This window comes from Grus americana, chromosome 18 (assembly GCF_028858705.1).
Source record: "Grus americana isolate bGruAme1 chromosome 18, bGruAme1.mat, whole genome shotgun sequence".
In the NCBI taxonomy this organism is placed as follows: Eukaryota; Metazoa; Chordata; class Aves; order Gruiformes; family Gruidae; genus Grus; species Grus americana.
In genome coordinates, this window is record NC_072869.1 from 3,736,019 (window position 1) to 3,758,842 (window position 22,824).

Below are 22,824 nucleotides of genomic sequence, written 5' to 3' on the forward strand. Positions count from 1 at the left end.
GTGACCTGGCCTTGAGCAGACAGGCAGTATTTGAGGTGTGAAAAGAGATAAAAAAATCAATAAATACACCATCTGCAATTTACTCAGCCCAAACAAAATACTTCATCGAGACACTGGTGTAGCTTTAAAAAGTCATAGCACAAATTGCGGTTCCACTGCAATGTGTATGGCAAGGTTTTACGGCATTCTGCTGGCCATATTTACAGCTCATTTAAAACACTATGTCAGGGTGTTTTGTTATTATTGCTACTGCTTTTCCTCCTCTCCTCCTCACTGCTGCTATCACATAATAGTCTGTGGAAAGGGGTTTCCGCCACTCCATGTGCGGTTGCTAAATGAGGACGAGGAGCATGGACTCTTCCAGCATTTGTTCCACCTCAATCAACCCATGATTTGGGACTCGGTTTAAAGTTCTGCTCTTCTTGGCAAAACTCCCCCTTGGGTTCCCCTGTTTCTCACCTACTGTCTCCCCTCACTTGCTGGTCTCTCTATCCAAAAAACTAGTTGCATTGAGTGTATAGAAGAGAAATCCTTGACAGAGACATGCTTAAAGCCTCTTGGTTTAGATAATCTCAGTCCAGTGGAGACAGGAGTCTCACAGTAAAGCTTTGATTATCTGGTTCAACATCCATCTCCCAGGTGCAATCCTATGGGAAAACAGCTCTTCCAACCCATAACCTTACAAACATCTGATCAAGATCGTTTTGGGGTAACTTCTCAGCACCAGAGACTGCCGTTCCAGCTATCGCAGCAAGCTGATCTAAAAGGGTTTCCTGGTCTCTCGTGTAGAAAAAAAGAACTGGAGCACAGGGAAGATCAGATAAACCTTGTTCTTTTGGAGACTTGTTCCATCACTGACCGCTCAGCAGTAATGGCTGCCTTTAATTTTACCTTCCAATTTCCTTTCTTAGCAGACTGTACATAAAACTTTTCGAAGTGAGCTGCCGGGGTGTGCTCCCGAAAGACCATCTCTCTGGTGAGTAATCGGCTGAAATTCTAATGAGAAAATCCTTTCACTGGGCAACGGCCTTCCTACTCGAATGCTGCATTATCAGCTCAAAATTATTCAGACACATCTGAGGAATTTACTTTAGGCAGCTTAGGAGATAAATTCAGTGCAGCAAGTTATCATGATTGATTTAAGTATTTAAGACTTATCCTAAAACGCTGTTTCACTCAATCCGCCTCCTAACACGGTCCCATTGAAGCCCTTCTGCTCAGGTTAAAATGCAGTCTGAGTGCAGCAAGCAATTTCCCTTTCGCCGGCCAGGGGTAATTCTCCTCCATCCTCTGGGTGTGCGGGTGATGCAGTGTTTCAGAGGCAATAACCTTCCCGACAGATTGCCTCATTTTACACTTCATGTGACTTCGGCGAGCCTCGCCGTGCCGCTCTGCTACAGCACCTCCTCCTTCAGGTCTGAGAAGGAGCATTTGTCTGAAACAGGAATTCTTTTTTTTCTTTTTTTTTTTTTTTTTTAAAAAAAGGACATTAAAGAGACTAATGTTTCTTTGTTCGTGGAGTGATTAGGAATCGGTGCGCAGGAGCCCCGGCAGTGATCAGCAGGATGCGCACATGCCCGCGTGGGCTTGGAGAGAGCCCTCAGAAGCGCGGTCCATCACGGTGACATCTGACTCCCTATTTCATCTTTTAGTCTGTCTGAAGTTCGTGTGCGGTTGTGTGGAGTAGCTGCGTGTGTGTTTGTATAGCAAAAATAGCCTGTTGCTGGGCTGTTTACAGGTGCATAATTATTCCTTAGAACTGGCTGATAATGGGTGGAATGAGAAAACCTCACAGGCGTTTTTTTCCCTTCTCCCGTCCCCTTGTACCATATTCCCAAGGAGAATTTGTATTTCCCGCTGGATGCTGCCCTGAGAACAAACACAGCTCATTGCAGGAGTGCCTTGTATGGATGAGCCCTCAGTCAGCACATCCATTGCTCCACCGTCAAAAAGACGATGAGTTTTTTCACTGCACTTCAGGCAGGTCTCTTGTGCTAGAAGCTTCCTGCAGGGTCTCATCAGGATACTGCCTCTCTACATCCTTCGAAATGGGATGTAAAATCAAGGCTCTAGTCCCATTAACCCCTTGTTCTTTCTCCCACTTCCTTTTTAACACTTTAAACTGATGAGTAACCCCCGCTCACAGTTTTAACTCACACTCCACATAATCTTTAATGTGGCATTTAACGCTGCAGTGAATTTCCCAGTTATGAGGACAGGGACAAGAGGCAGGACTTGAGAGATGAAATCGCATGACAGGTAACAGGCACGGTGAACTTTAGATCTGCGAGATGTGTGCAATATTAGTTCATTCTGTAGCTGAATGTGAACGCTATTGATATTTAATATCTTACCAGGAGGGATGAGTATTTGAAGGACAAGCATTCATAATTTGCTTTGACATTTGACATGATCAAGCAAGTGAAGGAATAATATTCCGTTTCTCCATTGTCAAAAAGATAATGAGTTTCATAACTATTGGCGTTATGGGAAAAATACAACCTATGTAGTGTAAAATGTGCGAGAGCTGCTATATATTCTTCTATAAATTGTGTATATCGTGTTCTTTTGATGGCCCTATTCAAACACAGCGTGTCTATCCTTTCTAATTTTCTGGTTTGCTGTGCAAGTCTCTAGCAAAAGAGGCTTTTTTCTGAAATGAAAAAAATGCTTTCTTCAAATTATTTATAGAAGGAGCGGTGCTGTCATCGAGTCTGTCTCATCATATCATTCTTGGGTATCAATTTCTAGGCTCAGATGACAAACCATAGCAGCTACTTTTCCAATAGCAGCATCTGGCTTCCTGGCAAACTTGAAATGCAGTTATCTGGAAAGCTTCAGAGTCGCTTCTGAGCACATTTTATTTATTAGAAAGCAGTTGTGTTGCTTTGCTTCCCATGACTAAGCCAAAGAATATTTAATATATTAAAAGGCATAATAGAATTGAGGCCAAGCTGTTGCCCCTCAAGTGGCGAGAGAACGACAATATTTTTCCTTTCAGATGACCATTTCTTCAGCTCTGAAGGACAAGCTGAAACTATTCATGCTAAGTTCAGATGATCTTTTATAGGACTAAAAAAGAAAAATCAGCCTTACAACTCCTCAAACAAAATTCGAGTTTGCCTTTTTCTACATTCAACTCTCTGAAATGTGATGGTGACTTCTCTGTCAACCTTCCCTTGCTGGAGGAAGCAGACCTGGGGTCCTCAGAGGTGAAAAACTCTATGTCCTTGCAATACATCGTGAATTATATAGAAGGAATATGTGGGTCGGTGGGTCAGGTACTGTACCAGCCCTCTGAAGAGGGGCCTTTGTTTTGCCACAGAATTTAGGAGCTTGGCAAGTCATTTGGATCCAGCTCTGCAAAGGTCTCCTAACGCAGTTCGGTAGGCATCACGCTAATCTGCAAGATCTGATCCAAGGTATATGAAAATATAGTTCCATGAACAACGTTAATATTATTCCTTCTTAAGTAGGCCCATGACAACTGATATGTTCTGCCACGTCCCGTATTCCTGCAAGGTTCTTTGCTCAGGCTGGAGATCTTTGCGCTTGTGGAGCTCTGCTGCTAACCTGGTGAGCTGAATCGCATCCCACCACTGCCCTGTGTATAAAAGGAGATTATCTGATAGTGTACAAAATGTACAAAACATTTCCCCAGTTCTTCATATGAAGGAATAATTAAGGATTATTTTTTTCCTAACGTCAGCATTGAATCAGATAGGAAAGATATCAGGACCCATAGGAGATGACAACAGTCAATTATACAGATGTCCTTATAGCTTTAGGACATTCCTAGATGCTAAAATTAATTCTTACATGCATAGAGCTAAAAGCTGAGAAAGGACAAGGGAGGATGAAATATCTGTTCCAGGCTTTGATGATGGTTAGACTATATCTACATCAAAAGCTCTATTTAATTGAAGTGATTATTTTCATTCTGAGAAAGAACTCTCTTGAGTTTTTCTTGAGCAATTTCCACAAGTTTCTTTTAGTGAAATTCTAGTATTATTTTTCTCGATGATAGATTAAAAAAAAAAAAAGCCTAATCTATTAAAGTCGATGTGTTTGACACTTAGCAGCAGAAGCAGTAATGCTAAATGGTAACATCTTGCAGTTTTCTTCTGATAGCAGTGGTGTCTCTGGGGCAGGATTTTATTAGTGACAGCTCTCACTGAATTCAGTTAAAGCCAAAGTTTCATCTCCAAAGTAACTGTTACTCAGTTCAGAAATAAGATGATCAGGCACGGGATTTCATTTAAAGCTTTCAACATCGACATCAAGGAAACAAAACAATTCTGTTCCCAGTATCTGTTTCTCCAGTGTAAAAAAATATTCCTGGGTTTGGACACTCACCCTTGCTCTGTGTCATCGGAGAGGGGCTGAATTACAAGGAGAAGATGTGGGACTTTCTCTCCTCATTGTCAGAGCTTCTGTCTCTGGTCTGAGCTTGGAACAATTGGGTCTTAATTCTGATTGAGGAGGGAGGATGCTACTGCAGTGCAAAACACCCTGCCAAGGCTGCTTCGCTGCTACAGTCAATGGCAGTATTATAAGGCTGTATCATAAGCAAAGTCTGCAAATCAAAGGTTACATGATGGGCAACCTTTACTACACATAGTGGGTCAGATAGCTGTCGCATTTAAGAAAAGACTACATGCTTTTTTGCTATTGAGGAGTGTAAGCACTTTTGCCTTCCTTCCGCCACAAATGGAGATTATTCAATGGTTGGATTTAATGAATTCAAAATCCTTAGAAAATCACTAGAGCCAGACATCAATGTAAAATACTCCACCAGCTTTCAGTAGTGGAATATAATATTAGCTCTCCCACAATCTACTTCATGCATTTCAAAAGAATAGAGAACATTTTTAAACTAAAGAAGATAGCTTGGGCAGAAAATGATTGTCTGCCTTGGATACTTCTCCGTAACCCTTTAGGAGCCTGAGTTATTTCTCGCAAGGCAGCAGCAACAGCAACAGCCATTTTCTTCACAAAAATGTGGGGGGAGGAAGAGGAGCAAGAGATTTATTAATAAATTCTGTTAATGTACTGTTACCTTGCACAATCAATAGGACTGTGAGGGAGGGTTGCCGCAGGGCTGGTGGCTCCCAGCCCATGGAGAGCCCTGCCGCTGTGTGTCCCCTTTCTGCTGGCGGAGGCTGATGAGAACCCACCAGACCAACCACGATCCATCCCATCTCTTGTTGCGCATCTGGACCGGGCGCACTTGAGGAGGCGATTTCTGAGCTGAGTGGGAACCCTGCCCTGGTTACAGCCCCCCCAGCCCTTCCCCTGCTCCTTGCTATGGAGAGCCAGCCATAAGCAGTTCTCTCAGGCAATATAGTAATACAAATAAATAATATTAATTAAGGCTCGATAGGTTTAAAAAGCTATGGAAATAGCTTCCCTCCTGCTGTTTCAGTATCTCATTTTCCACTCTGTCCAAACCCCCAAAGCCCAGAGGTACAAACGTATATTTTAAATGAGAAGTTTGTTGAACCTCATTAAACTTAAATGCTCGATTCGGGTTTTCTGAATGAGGCTTCACTCTGCTTTTGAGTTTACCTGACTCCATTCTTCCATCCCTAATAGAGACATTCATTTAGAAGGTGATTTTGCAAAGGCACTGATAGACCTGCAAACTACCCCTGAAAAGAAAAGCATAATTTACATGCTTAAACCAAGCATCTAACTTTGGAGCTCTTCTATGCTTATAGGCTTCACGTCTGAGCAATTTGCCGAGGTCTCTGTGAAATAAAGACCAGCTTTTAATTTGTATTTGCTTTTTGCTTTCCCAGTTTTTGTGAAAAGGACGAGCAGCTGAAAAGCTTCTCTGCGTTGGTATGCTGAGCAGTGGAGTCACACAAGCACCTGCAGCCATCCACGCACCGCTCGGGAAGAGCACTGTATTTCTTGAGGTTTGTAGCTCTTGTCCTCCCACTCCCTAATTCATATACATAAAACTGGTGTGCTGCCACATTCCCTCCACACAAATACATTAGCTGATCAGGAAGGCTTCCCATTCATCTGGCTTGTCACTTGGATGAGGTGGAGGCAGGACCGACTTGTCAACTCGCAGTGATGGGAGTCAGGGGTGGAAGGCAGGATAACATGATAAAAAATGATATAGATATTTCTTCCCTTGGTTTTTCCAAAGAAAAATACGTTGAGGCGCTGGAATCTCTCCATCCCCTTCCAAACAGGAGAAAACCAGCAACCCAAATACTTGCCTACAACCTCCTTGCGTAACTAATCGCAGAGTGAAGCTGCAGGAGGAAATCATGGCCAAACCCCCACGTTGGCTCTGCCGTAGCTCCCTGACAATGTGGGCACTCTCCTTGGGATTGCAACACTTTTCCCCCCGGTGTTTGGCACCATTGCTCGGGTGATTTCCAGGGCAGTCCGTGCGGCAGAAGGAAGGTGTGCGTAACCCACCGGAGAGCGAGCAGTGACGGTGCAGAGCTTTGCACCCATCGGGTTGGCAACACCTCCCTGATCTCCAGACAAATTCTGCCCGGGCTCTGGCGTGCGCGGGGTCGCCCCGTTTGCCGAGAGCCGGACTCGCACACGCTCACACCTTCCTTCCCCGTGGAGTTGCCACTTGGGACGCGGCATCGCGCTCCTGCCGCCGGCAGAGCCCACCGAGCGCGAACGAACAAAGCGGTGCTGGAGCCCCGCCGGGGGCTGCGGGCCGGGGGCTGCGGGCTGGGGGCTGCGGGCCGGGGGCTGCGGGCCGGGCTCTCCCCGGCGGGGCGGCAGCATGTCAGGGGTCGGGCGGGTTTGCCCCCCCCCCCCCCAAATGCACACGCCCCAGCACCCCCGGGGGTCCGCGGCCGGGCGGCCCCTCCCTCCCGCGGCCGGGGCGGTGCGGCGGGGCGCGGCTGGCGGCGGAGCCCGGCCCCGCGGCGGCGGGCGGCTCCCCCCACCATCATCCCCCCCCCCCCCCTCCGCCGCCGCCGCCTCCGCCCCCCGCCCCGTGACTCGGCTGCCTCCCGCGGGCGGCGGCGGCGGCTGCCGGGCGGTGTCGTGCGGCCCCCCGCGCCCGTGCGGGGACTATGAAGCACCATGGTGTGGTGTGACCGTGGCGTCCAGATGCTGCTGACCACGGTGGGCGCCTTCGCAGCCTTCAGCCTCATGGCCATCGCCATCGGCACCGACTACTGGCTCTACTCCAGCGCCCACATCTGCAACGGCACCAACATCACGACGGACGAGGCGCAGGGGCCGCCGCGGCGGGCGCGGGGCGATCTCACGCACTCGGGGCTCTGGAGGATTTGCTGCCTCGAAGGTACCGGGGGGGGCCGCGCCGCACCGGGGCGGGGTGGGGGGGACCAACTTCCCGGGGGGACCGGCTGCGCGCCCGAGCCGCCGGGCAGAGCCCAGCCGGAGCCGGAGCCGCGCCGCTGCCTCGGACACGGCCGAGGAGGAGGATGGCGTTACCGTGGCAACCGGCATCTCCGAGATTGCCATGGGAACCGGGCGGCGGGATGCGGAGCTCTGCCCGGGGGAGCTCTGCCCAGGGGGGTGACCTCGCTCCGCGGACCCCCCCCCCAGCCTCGGGGCTGAGGGACCCCGGGGTTTCAGGGTTTTTGGGGGGCTCCTGGCACGTTTGGGGCTTTTCGGGGCGCAGCTGAGCCTTGGGGACTGGGGAGCCCACGGGGCTTCGGCCCCAGGGGCTTTGGGGCTCAGCCACAGCTCTCGGGCAGGACAGCGGAAACCCAAGTTCCTCCCCGTCTACCCTCGGAGCGAGAGACCGGGAACCTGGTTGAAGGTGTTGTTGCTACTGTTCAAGTGCTTCTGTGTGGCCTCGGGGTTACTTAATACAGCCCAAGGGTCAGGCTGAATAACACTGACAAATAAAAAGATCGGTGTTTTAGTGGCTGAGATGGGTAGCAGGACACCCCCGTTCCCCACAGAGGCCAAACATGTGGCTTCCTCTGAAAATGGAGTTGTAGAGAAGGCGCGGCAGATAGCTACCGGGACAAAGAAACACATGGGTGTTCAGAGGATTTGGCATAGCAGATCGGAAAGCCCAGATGGGAAACAACATCTGTCAGCCGAGCGCACAGAGCTCTGACCGTGGGAAACCAGCGCATCCCCAGGAAGGGGACACACAGCACGGGCAGGCGCTGGCAGCAGGGGCCAGGGTCACGGTGGCTCTGAACCCCCTTGCCCGCCGGGTCCATTCCCTCCGCGTGAACAGCTAACAGAGCCTCAGTGATGCTGGATAAAAGGGAGAGCGTAGAGGGAAGCTGTTGACTTTTGCTGAGCTGCTTTGTGGCTCGTGGGGGTGGGGGTACGCTGGAGTCTTTCCTCCCACAGTAATGCACTTGGCATATCGGCTGCAGTGCACCTAATTCCATCAGCACATCTTAGCACACATGAACTTTACAAACCTGGTTTCCTGGTTTATTCTAACTGACAGACAGCTCAGCCCAGATGAGCCCAGCTATAGTTCAGAGTCTAGCAGCTGTATTCGGAGTTTTTTTCCTCCCCAGAAAAGGCTGTGGTAGGGCAGAAGCACCTCATCCTCACGTCTGTTCTCATCTTCTCCTTTTGCTAACAATTCAAAGCTACAGTGTAACATCATTTTTCTCTTAAAATATCAGCTTTGCTACCTAGTAATAGTATGCATACGTAGAATAGCTGTAGGACAAGAAATTATTTTTAGACAATGAAGAGAGAAAGAATTATTGAAATGTGAAGGTTTATGGGTAATAATGATGCTTGGCTTTATAACTCCTGAAGGAAATCTAACTCTCTGTATGGGCTTTTATGACACCTGGAAAATGAGGGCTTGCGTCTGAGAGCTCCTGAGTTTGCCTGAGAGATGCTGAGCATCCTCCACTTGAACCGAATCTCGTGATCTTCGCTGAGCTTGTTCTGATGTCTTCGCTCTCCATTTTCCATGGAAAATAAGTTTGTTCGCATCTTGCGGGAGTTGCTGAGCGTGCTCTGCTAGGCTGGGCCTGTGGTCTCCGGGAGAAATCCCTGAGTTTCCTGAAGCCAGGATTTCTGCATGGTCTTCCAGGAATCTCATTCATAGAAATGAAGTGCAGCTTTGACTAAAACTGGTGGAATTTCCCCCTTGATTTAAACTGGGCTTAAGAACTTGTTAAAAAAAAAAAAAAAAAGAGTGAAGTCGTGAGGAATGGGCAGCACTGCAAACAGTGCCCAGGAGCGCTGGCTGATCTCCGGTCGCCTTGCAGCACTGGGCAGCACCTGTGCCTTCCGGGGCACGTTTTCTTCGCAAGGGTGTTTGCTGAAAAATTGCACCCAGCAGTTGTGTGCAAGTGAACCTCGAATCCTCATCAATTTAAGGGGCAAAAAAGCATTTCATGGGACCCAGCTATCCAACGGCAATTAAGCTTTTCTGCTCAAAATTCCAACGCTCGTAATCAAATTCCAAAGTTACAAAATTTAAAGTTGTCAAATATGTGCTAAGAATGGACTATTTGAGAAAACTGTCATCTGTTCACAGATATGGGGAACAGAGACTACATTCTCTCCTACGTTTTCAGTATGCTCTGTCTTTGCAAGATAAAATCTATAGATATATTAAATTATTCATGTTTTAAACCATATCATGGGATTTTGATTTCAACATGGAAAGATTCCTTTGTTTCATAAAATAATAAAGCCATTTCTAGAAGATGATTTAAAACAACACCCCCTCGATTATTTCAGAGCATCATTCATTCGGAGTGGATGGGTCTTTTAGTAATATTCAACAAAATAGTTAGAATTCTGAGGAGATACACAGCAAGAAAATAATTTCAGTTATAGATTTTTATATGCGATTAAATGGTCTGGCTTCAAACCTATTTTCAGAGCTCTTGTTGTGTTTTAGAGTAATAATTATAAAAACATACTTAATTTATTTTAATAAGCACCATTTCACTATTAATCTCAAAAAGACAAATCTAAGACGCAAATGTGCAAAAGCCAAAAATACCTTGAACAGCCTCTGAAATTGCTTTTGACATGAATAAAGCATTTTGCGGAGTAAATTTCAGGTCAACTGAAATTTTCCATGAAAATATTTCTCAACTCTATCCATAAAAGAACCCGTATGCTGGATTTTGAGCACTCACCTGTTCAGTATCCCAAATTCCAAGATTTCAAACAAAATTGCTGAAACAATGGAAAAGAATAACCTCCTAACCAAATTATTAGGTGTTCCTCAGTGTTTTTCTTCTTCGGGAAAACATTTTACAACAAATTAACATCATAATGATAACGGGAGTGATACAGTTTAGGGATCCAGCATATTATCTTTGTTTGGAGCTGCAGTTGTCTTGGAGATGAAATCATGTTTCGGTACTAGTAGTCGATACTACTATGGAGCTTAGTCACTCAAGAAGTAGCGTTAATGATACATCAGTCAAACTCTTGCCTGTATAATCCCAATTTTGTTCTTTTGGCATGTTTGTCGAAGGTGGAGGTAGGAGGCTCATTGAGTGGATTTTAAACAATAGCAGTATTTCTGCATGGATTTTTAAAACTTATATCCAAGGTAATTGCCTGTGGTAGGAAACTGTTTAAAATAATTCGTGGTATGAATGTGCTTATAACAGAAGTGGATGCTATTCGACCGAGCCTCTGCAGTAAAATGGCTCAGGGGCTCCTGGCAAAGCTGGGTTTTGGTTTTCTGGGGCCACGACATCTACGATGGCTGCAGTTTCGACAGCTAAAGTTAAACTGTCACCAGAGGAAGGAGTTTCTGATGAAGCCCCCATGCAGCCATCCACACTTGAAATCCGCACCCCAACCCACAAATTAATAATAAGAGCAAATCAGCCCCGTTTCAAGTGGCTGCTGTTCTGTCCTGTGTCCACACCGAAGCTACAGGAGTTGTCACAAGCTGTGGGTCCGTGTCAAGATGGTGCAGACCAGAGCCTTGCAAACACAGCAAATGCTGTGTCTTATGAATAATTCTTTCGTGGTCAGGCTAACTTGAGAAAGAGAGATTAAACCACCGTAATTTTCCAACAGCCCCTATTCCTATGGTAAATGTGCAGCACAACTACGTGAGCCTTGCACAGTCGTAGTCACTGGGAGGATCTGCTATTAAAATATTTGCCTAGAAGGAAAGAAAAAAAAAGATTTTTAAAAACACCACTTTATCTGCTGAAACTGCTTATCTTCGTGAACAATCGTGCTGAAGTTAATAGGACGGCTCACAATAGAGAGCTCTGCAGGCCCTGTGACATCAAGATATGAAATCAAGTAATGTACTTGTAATTTAAATTTATTCAAAGAGTGCTTTATTAAACACTTCAGCATATGAATCTCTTTGAACCCATTGTGTCTACTGCTTTCAGTATTCCCCGTTTGCCATTTACTTCTCAAGTGGTGCAATTGGTTATTTAATTCATGTGGAACCATGTGTCCTTCCTGACTGGGTGGCTGGAACATTTATAATTGGGAGGAAGGACCGAGTAAATAATTTATGACTTGAAAACTTGCACAAATGCATATTTGCACTATTATTTGCGAGTCTTCCGGCTTGGATGAATGCGCACAAACATGGGAACTGCAGCACGTGCCCGCGCTGCTTCCATGGATACTCTTGAAAACAAAATAAAAATGCTCATACAAATGTTTGAGGCAAGCAAATAAAGGAAGACTGCCATCCATCAATACTGCAGATTCATGGCTCACCCAAAAAGAATGAATATTCTTTAGTATTCTCAAAGCAAAGCTATGAACTCCTAGCACCACCGCTATTTGTAATAAACTAAATACAATGCAGACTTTATATTCAAATGCTTATTGCCAAAGTTTTATGTGTCAAAGAGCACATGTTACATCACTTTAATATCAGACATTGGAGGTTATGTCCACATGCACATTAAGAGGTGGTTGGTCTTCTCAGTCTTTACAGGCATACGAGCCTATATTCACACCGTGACAGAAGGTAGCTGCAAATGGAGAATACACAGATGGGGGTCTCTGCCATGAAAAACGCACCCTGTGTACGCTACTTCTTGGACAATATATACGTATTTTGTACATGCATTATAGGTCCTGAAGAGTGAACTTTCATCCATGAATCTTTCAAAAAAAAATGTAAATGCACGAGAGAAAGATTTTTCTGAGATTCAGCCCATGTTTTCATTCTTTCTTTCCATCCATCCTGCTCATACCCTCTCCGTTTCCTTGGTAAAACGTGTGCTGTTGAGAAAGTGCCTGTGCTGCACTCGCTGTTTTTAAAAGCAATTCTCAGAGCTCCAATGCCGTCTTTGCAACAGCGTTTGAAGCAGTACGGTTTTGTCAGCAACTGATGGAGTGATTCTTGACAATGTTTTTAGGTTAATTTTTTCAAGAGCATTCCATTTGCTAGAGAGCTTCTGAATTTGGAGCAATCTTTAGGGATGCAGAGTTCAATCTCTGAAATATTGTCCGTAGTATAACATATTTTAAAATACTGAGAAAATTTGTGCTGGAAGAACTGTCAGCAGAAGATGGGTTAAGGCATTATCTATTCTGTTCTCAAATAATTAAAAATAAAAAAAAAGCACGGATCTCCTAAATGTACCTCTTTGAACATTTGTAACAGAGGTTCTCAAATGACCGTATTGATGTAACAAAACATCCATTCTTCCTGAGTCGCTCTGTGAAACAGGGATCTGAAGCTAATTGACTGAATATATGTCGCTTTAATGAATTAATTTGCTTTCTTGAACTTGATCTACTAGATAGCCAGTAGGGAGTATCAGACTACACAAGGGTTTTGGTTTTTTCTCCATGGCGCTCTCAGCATGTCAGATATCTCAATGCAAAACTTAGAACCCAAAGACTTTCTGTGCATTAGCGATACTCCCCGAAGGCTGTAAACCGAGGAAAGCACATTTGTAATCCAGCTGTAAAGCTTCTTCATCTGTGCAAGATGTAATGTGGATAATATTAATCTTACCTAGGTTTCAGAAATGTTTTGTGAAAAGAGTCAAGGCTGCATCGGGTTGTACAAATAGGATACCTGTGGCTGTGTTGTGCTATGGTTACTTTTTTATTCTGTATGTAATTATGCTGCACGTTGTAGGTGGTTGACAGATGGCGTTTGTGGTAGTAGCTGTCAGAGCCGCAGTAAGTCATTTTGGGGTTTGTGGGGACCTTTACAATGTAATGTAATGTAGGTTTTGGGCTTCTTCCAGCTGCCATTACCTTTAACTGACCCTCTGCCGTGGGCTTTTATTACTCTTTTTAGATACTGGCAGGAGCTCGTAGCCGTTGCACCTCGTGAGGTCTTGCCCTGCCTTCTGGCAGCTCTGCTACCCTCGCCAGCGTAAACTGGTAAAACAGGCAAACACGACCAGATCCTGTTTTGTTCCTGTAAAATTTCAACATGGTGATTATTCCTCCGGCGGATCCTGTCCCATTCGCTGGGTCCCTCTGCGTTCCTTCTGCCCACATCGTGCTGTCCAACTGGTAGTCTTGGTCAGAGTCTTGCCAGGTGCAAAACACACGAACCTCCTTAAAAATCTGGGGGAGAAGGGGTGTATAGCTGATATCTCCATTCTGTGGCCACGTGTATCTTAACAGAAACAGAGGGGGGAAAAAAAGGAAATATATTAGGAGGGGAGGCTAGTGCTTTCATCTCCTTTTTTCATTCTTTGGGGGCAGTAGGAGTACTGAGGTACTGCGTGCAATCTGAAGCCTGTCATTAATACCTCTCAGCACCCAGATACTTCCTTGTGATGTGTGGTTTGTGCGTCCAAGAGCTGAGCAGTAACTTCTGCAGCCCCAGACTGGAAACGGAGAGGGAGGAGGAGGATGGATGGGCTTGTGGGTCTGGGCTTCGCTAGGTTTTCTGAGTTGGGGCCGGTTATTTTATCTTTCTGCCCCTGACCAGGAGGGATAACGGTGCTTCCTTCCCACTCACTTTCCTCTCATACTAATAAAAAAAGGGAAAGAAGATGCGGAGAAACTGGGACACGGCAGTAGGGCTGCCTAGCTTAGAGAAGGTGCATGAACACCGCTTTAACTGGGTTTGAAGCATTTTGCTTGCAACTTATGTTTTATACATGCAATATTTTGTGTTTAAGCATGTCTTCCTTGAGGGACGGGATTAAGTCTGATTCTCCACCTACGTAAATTTAACTGCTTTCTAGGAAGGCGGTGGAATTATGCCAATATGAAGCCAATATAAGAGAAGAGATTGTAGATCTGTCCCTTCAATTGGACCTTTTCCTGCTGGTCCCTCTTTTCTGAGCCAAGTCTCATCTCAGGAAATAAATCATACTATCGAACTGAAAACCTGGTCCTGCTTCCAAGCATTACTTTGTGCTTATCTTCATTTTAGATTTCTGTTTACTGGTATTTATTATGTCGCAGACTTATGGTTTAGCATCCAAATTCTTACCAACAGATGGCAAGGCAGGATGCACAGGAGTAGTAAAATAAACAGGATAAATGCACAACAGCCCATATGTCTGAGAGGCTGATACACATTTATGACTTCAGAACAAAAGGATATTTTCAGTAGACAGCTCTAGTGCTGCGCAGGGCTTCTCACAGTTTTCTGCCTTGCCCTGAAGTCTCTCACTTCTTCAGCGTATTTTGATCAGTTAAATTACAATATGTTTTGTCCTCTCTCTTCTATTCCCAGATAGTTGTTTCCTGTAGTTATTTGTCTCCACTCCCAAAGCACATCAGTTCATTTTACCTTCAAAATTTTAGAGTGGAAAGTGACTCTTTCCCAGGCTTCGGCTCGTATTTTTGTCTTTCAGAGTGGTTGTTTGGGCGATGTGGAGGGGCCCACAGAGGTGCTGGGGACCACAGCAACATTTGAGGCTGTGACTTTCTCTATATTGGGTTTTATTACAATATTAATGATATGTGGCCTCTCTAATCTCTCAAAATAGCCAGCCTTGGGGCAAGCTGCCTGCAGGATGGATAGCCCAGCCTACACAGACTTTAGCTAGATTTCCTTTCAAATCTGGGGGCATTTTTGCCAGTTGTTGCATGCTGTGTGTCAAACGCAGTGAAAGCGTTGAAGCCGTTCCTGATTTAGCCTGGCAGATAGTCCAGCCCCTCTTTCTCCTCCTCCTTGTGGCATCCTGTCATCTTAACATCTTTGTTCTCATTCTCTTTTTGCCTCTCCTTGCTGAAATGGTAGAACTTTCCTTCTGCTAAAAAGATACCTTCTAAATTAGCTTTTCTATGACGGTGTAAGAGTCTTTCCGTAGAAAACTGGTAGCTACTGCCCCAGGTAGAAATTTAGGATTTTTAATTTCTCTTCTTTAGTCTCAAGCATCTCTGTGCCATCCTGCCAATGAAAAATGTATAATCATATACTCGTCAATAGGTATGAGGTTTGGGCTCTCTTTTCTCTCCCTGTTTTACTTTGTTTCCCACGTGTTTATCCAGGCTCCTGCTTACTTTACAAATAGCACAGTAAGATCTTCAACAGAATTGAGTCATTTTTTTGTCAGATGTTATATGTGAAGGAATGCTAGATTATAAACATGCAGTCATGATACAGAGAGACGGATGGAGGGAGAGCGCGTTATGGAATTACAGTATTTCCTGTGCAGATTGCCAAACCCTGATACGAATTAACCTCTTTTATTGTTCTTTTTCAAGCATTCCGCCTTTTAATTGCTGTTTTGGAATTGTGCCACTTAGTTATGCCCTTTGAATGCTTCTCACTTAGCCAGTCCTGTTAGCTGGATGATGCCAAATATTTCAAAGATATTCAGAAGCAACAAGCAGCCCTGTTCGAGTGGGAGAGGCACCCAGTTCACTGAGAAATTACCATTCTCGTTTAGCTGCCAGGGTTTTTTTCAGATTTAGTTAATAACCATTTTTAAGTCACTGCCAATTCTCTACTGGAGGTTTCAGATCAGTTTTCTGCCATTTATATATTTTAAATAATGCGATTTTGTGTAGAATACGGGTGACTGAATATTTTCTCCTGTCCAAATATATAGCATTCAGTAATGTTCGTATTGTTATTGTGTCTTACTTGCATCCCAGAGGCATAGTTTATTTGTTGTTGCTGCAAGGCATTAAAAAGGAACCATGACATATCGCAATTATGACTTGAAATAGGATCTTGCCAGAGGTACCTTGCCTAAATATAATCAAATCTAACATACTTTGCATATACCTGTCGTAGAGCTGTGCATACCTGTCTCATGGCTCACTGAATATCAGTGATGGCTATTAGCAAGACACTGGATAATTTTGTTGTAGGAATTGCCATGCTGAGGGGGTTTTTTAAAAGCTCAGCTGCCTGCAAGCAAATGAAATAGCAAACTCTTAACGCTGGAAGACCTCATGACTATTTAGACTGAGTTTTCAAAGGTAGCCAGATATGAAAGTTAGTAATATTCCTTTCTGTATGACTCACTAATGGCAATAGTGGGCTTTAATCATCTTCGTACAGTGGATCTTCTAAACTCAGGTAAACCATAGCAATACTCCTTTACATACTTGCATACATTTTAATGCAAAATTGGCTAGAGTTGGTTTCTTTGTGTGTTGGTTTGTTTTTAGCGAGCTGATGAAACAGCAAGTTGCATTATGTCACATCACATTTTTATCCACGTGGATCATGAACAGGGTTGAAGCCCTCAGATTCACTGAACAGAGCTCTGTTACTTGAGACAGTGGAGTAAATAGTCAAAAATAGATTGTTATTCTCCAGATATGCCTCTGCTGATGGTGGGCAGGTTATTTGTTGGCAATTGTGAACTGCCAAAACTTTGGGAATTTGGTTTCCGGGGCGGGTTGCAGAGGGAGAGCCCCAGACTCTTCATCTATTTCCTCCCAAATTTAATGTCCCCTGGTCCTGCTCTGCCACCTGACATACACCCGGCTGACAGCAGCTTATTCTGTACAATTAGAGCTCAGCAACATTATTAACAATTTCAACTGGGTTTTATTAGGGGAACTGTTGGAAAACGTCAGTATCAAGCAGAGCTATCCTAGACATGATAAAATACCAAGTAATAAACCAGGGAGCTAAATAACAGTTTGGCAATGGCTTCATAAGACTCGAGTTGCTAACCCTAACCAGTTGGGTGATTATCCTCATCCTCCTGCCAGCAGGCAGCAGAGCAGCAGTTATTTGCCATTACAGCAATTTTGGGTTCACCAGTGCGCTCTCTGCGAACAGACCAACCTCTTCCAGACGGACCGGTAGGATGCAGACGGCCCCAGTCGAAAAGCCCCTCTACATTTATGCATGCGCTGAACCCAAGCCAAAAAACCTGGCAAGAGGCTGAGTTTCTTGGCTCAGGCTTCGTGCTGCTTGGATCTGCCCCCCGCCTCTGTGTTTGGATCAGAGCTGGTCCACTTCCCCCCAGCTCTGCCCACTGCGAAAACACATTTTTGTCTGTCATCAAAAGATGCTCCGAGATGATGACTAGTCTTTTCAAAGACGGTGGCTTATGAACTCTAACCACATTCCCAGTGAAGGTTTGTCTTTGAAGCTTACGTTGCATTGGGAGGCAACAGGATTTCATTTTTTTAAGCTGCTTAGGTGTTTCCAAAACTATTTATCCAAGACAATGCCACTATCTGCTAATCACGAGATTAAACTTCCTGTGGTTCTCCTCAGCAGACTGAAGGTTTGCTTCAGAGGCTGGTAAGAATTTCTCCTTCGCTCTGCACATTTTGCTGTACTCTTGTCCTTGCCTTTAGCGCTGGCAAATGCAGACAGTTTTGGAGATGCTTTGGGATCCTTAAAGATGCAAGACCTGAAATACAGCATGTAGTATTTAGGAATGATGCTAGGGCTGTATTCACAGTATCACTTCTAATTATAGCCGTTTGAGCAATTCATTTGCAATGTCCTGCTACAGTAGTGCTTATTAACATAGAATCCTCTTTATAGTTTGGTAGCAGATTAAGAGGGGAGAAAAAATAGCTACCCCATTCCATCCGATGCCTTTGAAAGAGGTTTCCCTCATAAGTTGCTTTCTAGGGAAATTCCCCTTGTTTTCACTTGTACTCCTGGTCTGGTTTTTAATGACCGACTTTGTGTCTCTTGGTAGCCAATTCCCAGTCACCTTCTCCTCATTTTATTTTAATTTCTGTATATAAATGGCAGCGTTCTAGCTGGAGACAGTCTTTGGACACGGCAGCAAAACCCCACAGAGAAGGAAAAACAAGCCTGAAATTTTCCACCTGAATTCTAAGTGTTACCCAGGGCTTCGGCCGTGCAAAAAGCCAACCCGCTCGGCTTTGCAGGATCAGAGGAGTGCTCAGACGCAGAAGCTGGATGAAGGGCAAGTGGTTCAGGATGAGGGCCAGACCTGGGCAGGCAGGACCTCGCCGTCAGCATCTCCAGGTGACAGCGCTGGATGCAGCTACTCCCACAGGTTATCCCTTTTCCTGGCATCCCCGCGCTGCCCCGGGAGGGCTGAGCAAGTGTTTGCAGCTGGCCAGAATATGGGCACACAGTTCCTAATGCTGATTTTATAGCATTAATGTGCACCTGTTCTGGTAGCCAACTGGCACCGTGTTCAGCCTAAAATGTGTGTGTAAGCCCTGTATTAAAAGAGGCATAAGAATTAGCGTGTATCAAACATGTCATTAGACACGTGCCTGGTAGACATAATGTAGGATAATGAATATGATCACAAGAATAAATTAATAACTGAAAATATTTTTTATATGTATGCACACTTAAAACAGGATAAGAACTAAGTGACACTTGTGTCACCAGTTTATAATTAAAATGCAGTGCTTGAATGAAAATGTAAGCTTCAATTAGCCAGCACGACCCTGCTTCCGGCTTTACTTCCCACTGAAAAGCAACGATAACAAGCTCACATTTATTATCAGAGTTTTTCCTGGAGCTGTGCACTGAAACATGCTCACATCTGAGCCCTTTCACTGAAGACATTTTTTCGCTTCAGCAGTTTGGCATGCCATACAAAGGCTCTCTGATTTTTAGTGATGTTCACCTCCTCTTACATAAAAATGTTTTCTGTGCATATTATTTGGTTTTAGTTAAAGTCCAGGTGCACGGGTTACTGAAGAACCAAAAGGATGGCTCATCACATAGCACAATGGGTAATTATTGCTGAGCTTCACTGTATTGCACAGACAAATCCTTTCTTGGAGCTCAGCATTGTAGCTGTGAGAAAGAGAAAATACCTACAATCTAGCCCAAAGTGCTATGAGGGTAAGAATAGATCCTCTGGTATATGCTTTGCCCATTTGATTTTTAATTATCTCAAGGGACAGAACTTCACAATTTTGTTTAGAGATACTATTTTGCATTTTAATTTCACCAGTGGGAAGTTAATGCGTATATAAATTATGAGGTCTCGTGTTCCCGTTTTCATCCCAAGAGTTTTACCAGTCAGGCTTTTTGTAAAATGGTTAAATAATGCTCTGAGTTTGGCCCCCACTTAAGCCAAGATTTATGTGGATTTATGCACAATCCAGACAACGTTTGGTGCTGCATAGCCTAAGAATTTTCTGGTTTCTGCAAGACAGGGCAGGGTCCTTGGCTAGACAGCTGAGCTCCCAGCGTAGGCAGGAAGAAAACTCAGGTGCCTTGAAAGAGCAATTTGGGAAATGTGTGTGCTGCGTGGGCACCTGCCTGTGTCGCCTTGCCGAAAGGTTAATGCTGGGCCGCATCTCAGCTCCTGCCCATCTACGTATGCAGTTTGGGTACCCGGCTCAGCGCTCCACGTGAGGGGCAATGCCATCCACTTGAGATCCATCCAGATCCTTGAGCTGCTGACAGCAATGGTGCCTTCCCAGACACTAATCTTGCCAATGTCAAAAAAAAATAGGAACCTTTTAGTTTAAGACTTATTCAGCCTGAAGATGTCTGTCATGTCTTGAGGACATGCAGTAGGTACTCAGTTGGGCATTTTTTGCACCCTTCAAATTGGTCCATGTGCAGACAAGGCTACCGGAATCGGAATCCAAAATAAGAAGGCGAGGGAATGTCCTTCTCAAGCAGTGCTTAGGGTGGCTGGTGAAAGGGATACAAACCCTCACCAGCCCCAAAATGTCAACGTACAGCAGTGGAGCCTCAGAAAGTGCACTTAGGGAATATGTCCTCTCTGACAGAGATGGGACCAAGTGTCCACATGGATATCTTTTGCAATGCTTCCTCCAATATTTTAAGCAATTTCTACGGGCAGAATTCTTGTAATGTAGGAGTGGATGTCAGGCCAGGATATCTCAACTCGGAATAGATATGTGCTCTTAGCTTTGGGTCAGGCAGTGATGTGTGGTGTGGTTAGAGCCCCCAGGGACTCTTCAAGTTGTAAAAACTACAAACCTTCTGTTTTTTCACTGGTGCTATTCACATGGGGCAGAGTGACCTCTCCAGAAAGCCTTTCCAACAGCAGCAGCAATCTCTCTCAATAGCGTTTAATAACTACCCATGGAGAAAATTACACTCTATTTAAAAGGCCAGAAAAATCATCTTCAGTTTAACTCTGCTGACTTTGGTAGAATTACACCAAAAATGAGTTTTGTCTGATATCCTTTCCCATACTAATGTTCAGTAGCTGGGCTGAAAAAGCCTTTCGAAGGCATTAAACAAGTGCAAATGGTGAAATATTCTTTTAATTTTCCTTCGCATACGTTATTTTAGGTGTAGCTTGGAACGTTGCCCTTACGAGAGGCATCCCTTTAAATATTTTTACGGCATCTATACGTAGCCACCTTCCTACGTTTTTAACGATATGTTCCTTTCTAAATTAACCATTAGGTAACCCTGTTCTATAGCGTTCCATATTTTGCGCTGCCTTTACGCTAGCCTCAGATTTTTATTTATTTATTTTGCTGTGGAACAATGAAGATGTCAAGGCAAGGCCCAGGGGCAGCGTGGAAATCGAATTCTTGGAGCTTCACCGCTGTTGCCATGGTGGACATGCACTCAGTAGCACACTGTGCTGCTCTGCAAGCCAAGGGGATTAAAACCCCGGCTCCGCTGCTGGGCCATGTCAGTTCACCGCTGTTACAATGGAGGCTCTTCGTTTCTGTAATTTTAATTCCCAGGAACAGGGGGAAAAAATATTGCAGCAAACCTGAGCAAAGAGGTGAAGGCGCTGCAAAGGGCCAGGAAGCGCTATCTCCGTTCTGAGGTTCTCCCTGGAAACCGCAGTTGTGTCTGGCAGGTTTCTGGATTTTCCAGAGGCTGTTCTCTTTCATTTTCTCATTCTGTGTTAGTTAGTAAGATGCTACGCTATGCCGAGGTGAAGAGGACGAAGCCCAGTGCTGTCAACTGAGTCAAAGATCTTGACTATTTCCTCAGCTCTGATTCAGGCTGAAAACCCACAGATGAGTAAAAGTGTTGGCACAAGCCATGGGTTTTTATAAAGGTGGTATTTTTGAGTCTTGTTTAATTATACCACATTAGCATAGCAAAATGATTTCTGCAGAAGCTGCTCAGTGCTTGTTTCCATCCTGGTTTCCCTCTCTCCTAAGAGGACCGTAGGAGATGGCAGCACCCAGAAATCGTGGCTGCATAACCAAAAACTTAGCAAAGCCTCAGCAGATTGACAGAAGGCACATGTGTCCCAGGTTTGGTAGGGAGATTATTCCCCTAACAACAAAAAAAAAGCGACATCAGAGCTTGTGCTGAGCCCTGTTCCACTGAAAGCAAGAGCAAAGTATCCCTGCATGCTGCTTCATAAAGACAAGTTGCGCCCTTTAGAGCTGAAATCCAACCTCTCCCTCTCGCTGAAGGGGCCTTATCCTGTACTTCTTGTAAGAGCTTCAGTTAAGTCAGTAAAGATTTTGTCTGAGGATAAAGGGCTCAGCGAAATACAGAAATGCAATTTCCCTGAGTTGCAGGGTATTGAAGAAAGAGATGGAGTCACAAGCAATCCCCTTCCAGCGACGGAGCTCGGTTCCTGCTGTACACATTGCTGAATCAGTCCGAGTAAGGATGTCACCATCTCTTACGCTGGCGGATAAGATACTTCCTAAAAAGCACAGGGGTATTTTCATATCTTCCCTCCTATGAACCAGATCGGGTATGATTTGGGTCCAGCAGTGACTTCGTTTGCTGGGTTTTTAATGTACTGGTAAAGGGACATTGTTTGCTCCAAATAAAAGCCGGCTGGGCTTGGCATTCCCGACGTGCGTCTCAGGAAAACAAGCCAGGCAAGCAGCTGAAACGCGATGAACTGCTCTGTTCCACTGAGCGAAAGGAAAGGTATGGCCAAGCTTAAATTGTGCCATTGTTTGAGGCTCTTCTTTGGTTTACAGAGGCAATTTTTTTTCTCGGTGTTTGCCGCAAATATGTTTAAATTCGCTTTGTTTTGGAGGCAAGAAGTCAATGCATCTGAAGTGCGTACTTGACATATGTTTCTTTTCACATGCTGTCCTCTGTTCGGTTCGTGTAGCAGATGCTCAGTTTACCACTTTCAATGTATTCTTATTTACTAGAAATTATTTTAGAAAATAGCTGTTTGGAACTAAACATTTCCAGCCCTTCTTCTGGCTGCTGGGAGCTCCTTTTTGCAGCTGTCCTGTGTGGCTGCATGCAGATGTTGACAGGTTAATTTGCATTTGAAGAGCTGGATGCAGTGAGCTAAGCAAGGGGTTTTCTTCCCTGTCTCTGAAGGCAGTCACTTCAACACTCCTTGCCAAATTTAGCCCTCATGCCACTCTTCTTAATTAACCAGAGCAACATCCAAGCTGAGTTTGGCCCATTGTTAGCTGGCCATTTATTCCAGGGTTGAATTAAGCCCCCGACCATGTAAGAGAAAGGCTCTTATTCTGAAAATCGATTGTACAACAGTGAAATGCGAGGACAGTCCTAATTCACAGCAAGGTGGTATGTACAAGCTGGTTTATCTGATTCCCACTATATTGTCCCATTTCCAGGAA

General features: G+C 44.8%; 1 protein-coding gene across 1 annotated transcript in view; it reads left to right on the top strand.

The window, feature by feature from the left end:
• The first annotated feature begins 6,956 nt into the window (after nucleotides 1–6,956).
• CACNG4 (calcium voltage-gated channel auxiliary subunit gamma 4) overlaps nucleotides 6,957–22,824 on the top strand; it is a 41,240-nt gene continuing 25,372 nt past the window's right edge. Inside the window, exon 1 of the mRNA XM_054847065.1 lies at nucleotides 6,957–7,291. Within this exon, the coding sequence (XP_054703040.1) occupies nucleotides 7,069–7,291 (223 nt within the window). The 5' untranslated portion in view covers nucleotides 6,957–7,068. The remainder of the gene's footprint in view (nucleotides 7,292–22,824) is intronic.